The sequence below is a fragment of the Piliocolobus tephrosceles genome, chromosome 18 (assembly GCF_002776525.5).
Source record: "Piliocolobus tephrosceles isolate RC106 chromosome 18, ASM277652v3, whole genome shotgun sequence".
Classification (NCBI taxonomy): Eukaryota; Metazoa; Chordata; class Mammalia; order Primates; family Cercopithecidae; genus Piliocolobus; species Piliocolobus tephrosceles.
Window position 1 is genome coordinate 36,459,320 of NC_045451.1, and position 5,066 is coordinate 36,464,385.

At 55.2% G+C, this 5,066-nt stretch overlaps 1 protein-coding gene across 1 annotated transcript in view; it reads right to left on the reverse strand.

Moving 5' to 3' along the window:
* Positions 1–4,809, reverse strand: part of SIGLEC15 (sialic acid binding Ig like lectin 15) — an 18,536-nt gene extending 13,727 nt beyond the window's left edge. Inside the window, exon 1 of the mRNA XM_023207622.1 lies at positions 4,622–4,809. Within this exon, the coding sequence (XP_023063390.1) occupies positions 4,622–4,673 (52 nt within the window). The 5' untranslated portion in view covers positions 4,674–4,809. The remainder of the gene's footprint in view (positions 1–4,621) is intronic.
* Positions 4,810–5,066: the final 257 nt, after the last annotated feature.

Below are 5,066 nucleotides of genomic sequence, written 5' to 3' on the forward strand. Positions count from 1 at the left end.
AGTGACCCATCTAAAGGAGGACGGATTGGGGTTGCGGCATCGGGCATTAGCTCTCACATCATTGTAATCATGATTTCACTAGGGAGTAGTTGACTGATGCCAAACTTACTCTCCCAAAGCCCCTATACCTGTGGTGACAGAGTAGGCAGAGAGCTCCAGGGAGACAGAAACAGAGCTGGGGAGCCTACACCAGGAGAAGCTGCAATTGGATAGGGTCAGAAACAGAAACCTTGGTTTCGCCACAGCTGACCAAAGATTTCCACCAGTTTCTTGGTAAGGAAGAAAGCAAAGCAGGAATTCGCACGGGAACCTCTGTGTAGATCTTTTGTGGGCGTTGTCACACACTTCTGTTAACTAGAGAGAAAGCTGCTTGTCGGTTTCATGGTGGAGCACGGGTCACTTGCTGTCTGTGGAGGTTTTACTAACGCCTGGAATTAAAGACCCTCTCCAGGGTGTCACAGACAGGAAAGTGAGTCCTGTGGTAGTCGTGGTGGAATAATGGCCAGAGCGGGTACCCTTACAGAATGGCACTTTAACAAGAATTAGGTCTGCTGGGGTGGGCTTTATGTGACATGGATTTTGAGGGGGTAAGGGAAGGATGGAGCCAGGGGGACCAGTCACTGTAGGAAGACCACGCCTCCAGGAGGGACAGCGTTGTGGCCCTCAGAGCTGGAGTCCCTCAGACGTCTGTTGTGCCCCTGCCCCCACCACATGGCTGACATTACCAGCTGACAAGTGGCCAATTTGAGGAGCCCAACAATTTGGGAGGGGCTACCCTCCTTGAGGGCACCTGGGCATGCTAACGGGTGCTCCCGGAGAGTGGCTCCGGGGGTGGAACTTCCAGCATTGTGGCACCTGGAGGGCCAGGAGAGGGCATTTTGGGGGCAAGGAGAGACACTCCCCTTGGCTGTCGACCTCACTCGTAGGTATGTAGGTGGAGCTGAGGCTTTTTGCAGCTCAGCCCCTCCCCTCCCACCCCTCAGTTTGCTCCCTGCAAATCTTTCTCTGGGCTTGCAGGTTGTCAACATAGGTTATCAGCAGAGAAAGGGCAAGAATGGGGTGGAGATCAGAGAGCAGAGGAGGGAGAGGAAGCAGAAATTCCAACCGTCAGCACAAACCAGACCCTGAAGGTTCCCGGGAAGGGGTGAGGTATGAGTAGTGAGTGAAAAGCCGGCTAGTATCCATCTGCCTCAGGGTTATCTGGCTTCCCCTTTAACCTATGCCTCTGCCACAGGCTGACTGTGGCGTGGGTGTGGCCCTGCTTACCTGAGCTGATGGAGAGGCAGGGCCACAGGCGGACCCTGACGTGGGGCCTGTGCCCACCTCAGGGTGCTGCTCTTCAGAGGCCCGATGTAGCCTGTCTCTGCTGGTGCCCCCACCCCTGCCCAGCCTCCATAGTGGGCCCTGCTCCTTCACTCCTCCCCTTCCCACTCTAGATAGGACATCCTGAGTCCAAGCAAACTGCTCACAACAACCACTGGGAGAGAAGCACCCCAGCTCATTAAAGCCCCCCATTTCCTCCTGGGCTGTGACAGCAGCCCGTCTCCTCTGGTTCCGACCTTTCCCTGCGTCCCGAATGAACACCCCTGCATCTTTGGGTGACCGTTGCTATTTGTCTTGCCATTTGGGTTTGTTTTTCTGCAGCAGTTCAGAACTAGTGAAGTAAATCGCTCTCCACACCAGGCTTCGCCCAGGCTCCCTGCCCACCGCAGGAGGGTGTGGGAGAAGTGGACGCGCACTCAGGAGCCTCTGGTTCCCATTTAGGCTCCAGCAGTCACTGAACCCCCGATGAGCCTCACTTGCAAGGCTGTGCTGAAGAGTAAATAAACTGTTTGTCACCGGCCTGGCACAAGGGGTCCTGAAGATGACAGCGTTGTGGTTGTGACACCTGCCTGTCTCAGGCTTGAGCACCACCTGAGGCCTTGTCCAAGGTTACCTGGGTGGTTGGAGCTCCCAGGCCAGTGTTCTTCCCCCTGCCCCACATTCCCTGGCATCTCCAGCTTCTTAAAAGCAGATATGGGGGGAGATGAGGGAGGACAAGGGAGGCTATGTGGTGAGCCCCTGGGAAATTAGGGGCTGCTGGGACTGGGTGTCGCGTACGGGAGTCTCCTGCCTGCAGGGGAGGACATGGAAAGTGGAAGGGGCCTTTCTGGGACAAATGCTTCCCACTTTTCTCTCACCAAGGGGCTGTTCTGGGCCAGGGAAGGGACCATGACTTGTGGGCCCGCGTTGGCACAGGCGTCTGCTCACAGAGCCTCTGGTGCACACACGGTGATGGGGCAGAGCCTGCTCCTCGGGCCTCCTGCCCAGGCCGTGGCCTGGACGTCTTCTGGCTGAGCCACGAGGAGAGGCTCCCAGGAGAAGGGCAGCCAGAAGAGCGTCAGGAAGTGGGGGCCTGGACCACCCTGGTTCTAACTGTGAAGCAGCTGCTGTTTGTAAAGAAAACGACTTTCTGCAGCTGAGTTGGCTCACGTGAGTGTCTTGGCTGCACTCAGTAATCTCAACAGAGCAGGTGTGCGGTTTGGCATTTGTTTTTGAACATGTGACTCCACAGCCCGTGCTTCCTCTAAATCCTTTGTCTCTTGCTGATTCATAGCAGCTGACCCGTAGCAGGAGAAAAAAAAAAAAAATCTCCCTGAAACCCCCAAAGCCTCGGCTCTCTTGAAACAGTGTGACTTTGGCAAGGTTTCATGGCCATTTATCGAGCAGCCACTGAGGGCCAGGAGCTGTGCTGGGGGCCTTTGATGTAGTGTCTAATGAACCTCCCCAGCACCTCTTCAAGGTGGCAGGGACCCCAGTTTACAGGGACTCAAGAAAGGTAGGCAGCCTGCCCAAGGCCATGCAGCCAGTAAAAAGCAGAGGCGAGCTTCAGACCTTCTCTGCTGCCAACACCTACACCCTCAACCCCTCTCCCATCAGCCACTCAGGTCTAACCACTGTCTCAGTAGGACCCAACCCCAAATCATCCCAAAAAGATGGCTAAGTTAGGTTAAGTTGGGAAAAGATAGCTCCTTCCCTGTCAGTGCCCACCAAGGGTCCATGGCTGTGTGGGGTGGGGTTGTGGGGGGCCCCAGCCAAAAACCCCACACACCTGGGTTCAAATCCCAGCTCCACCCCTGCCACTTGCCAAGCCTCTCTGGGCCCCATGTTCTTCATCTGTGAAAAAGGAATGTTTCATAGGGAAGAGTTCCTTTCTCTGCTAGGCACAGTGGCTCACGCCTGTAATCTCAGCACTTTGGGAGGCCAAGGCGGGCTGATCACTTGAAGTCAGAAATTCGAGACCAGGCTGGACAACATGGCGAAATTCTGTCTCTACTAAAAATGTAAAAAATTAGCCGGGCGTGGTGGCACACACTTGTAATCCCAGCTACTTGGGAGGCTGAGGCACAAGAATCACTTGAACCTGGGAGGCAGAGTTTGCAATGAGCTGAGATTGTGCCACTGCACTCCAGCCTGGGTGACAGTGAGACTCTGTCTCCAAAACAAACAAACAAAGTTCCTTTCTCATAGGGTTATGAGGCTTATGTGAGTTACTAAAGTGCCCAGCACGTGGTGAGAGCTGGGCAGAGGTTTGCTGTTACTGCCCAAACCAGCCCCGAACTGGACTCCAGTCTGAGTGCAACGCTGGAGGAGAGGGCAAAGGGGTCTAAGGTATGGGAGTTTATCATCCAGTTGTGGAGCCAGGCCCCCATACAGGGAACGTTGACTTACAGCTCTGGACACCATGATGTCAGCGTGTGGCCTGTGATGGCCGAGCATACAGTGGCATGGATGCTGAGTCCTAGGATGGGGATGGGGGAAGGACTGGGATCTGGAGAGAGGGGCTCTGAGGATTGCCTTTGCCATTAATCCCAGGAACCCTCAACTGCATCGAGCATGAGAATCACCCAAGAAGGTGGTGAAAATTCAGATTCCTGGCCTTGCTGCCTGATACTCTGAATCTGCAGGTCTGAGGTGGAGCCAAAGAACCTGCATTTTAGCAAATGCCCTCCCCTAACCCCGGGGATTCTGATGCAGATGGCCCCTGTGCCCTTTGAAACACTGTTCCCAGGATACCAAGTCACTGAGCTAAGTGACTGATGACATTGTTGCTTAAACCTGCCAGAGTTCCCACTCACCCATTGGGATTCCTGCTGGGAGGGCCCCTATCCCTCAATATATCCCCCACATGAAATCACCCCCTCCCATGCACAAGCATCATCCCCAAACGCCCACGTGCTCCCCTCCCTTCTTCCTCAGGCTGTGCCCATCAAAACACACGGCACTTGGGTGACAGCAGCACATGAAGCTTGTTCAGAGCCTGTCATGTCCTCCCTGTACCTGGCCTATTGTCCTCTGGATCCTCGAAGGAATGAGTGGGGCAAGTGGCCTTTATATAGGCGGCCACCCTGAGGCCAGAGACGTGGGGTGCCTGCCTCAAGTCACCTGAAATCCAAGACAAAGCACTGATTTGAACTTCCGGTTTCTGGCACCACAGGCCCCAAGCTCAGCTCTTCCTCCTCTACAGGCCTGGAGGCCCTGTGCACACGCACTTCCCGCTTTCCAGGGCAGACTGTACCTAAGACACCGTCAGAATCTATTCTGTCCCGAGCATGGGCCAGAGAGAGCAGCAGACACTCACCTGTCGGGAGGACACACGCCAAGCAGGCCAGCAGCCGGATGGACCTTTCCATGCTGTGAGCATCTGAACATCCCAGGCCAGACCCACTCTTGGCCCCCTCCCCAGTGAGGGCCCTCCCAGGTGTGGTGGGGGAAAGAAGGGGATGGGCAGGGCGCCCAGATCTGCAGGTTCCTGTGGGCTCTGTGGGAGCTGGAGGAACTGGGGAGAGGCAGCCTGGCAGCCTGATCATTCAAGCCCCGTGGAGTTTAGTCATGTGGAAAACCAAGAGGGGAACCACTGGGATGATTTTCCAGGACAGGAAACAGGAAAGAGGATGGGAAAGAAACAGGGCCATTTCCTGTGACCACCCTTCGCTCACAGAAAACTGTTGTTATATGCTGTTTATATGTCGCTCGCCTTTCCTTCCTTCCTTCCTTCCTTCCTTCCTTCCTTCCTTCCTTCCTTC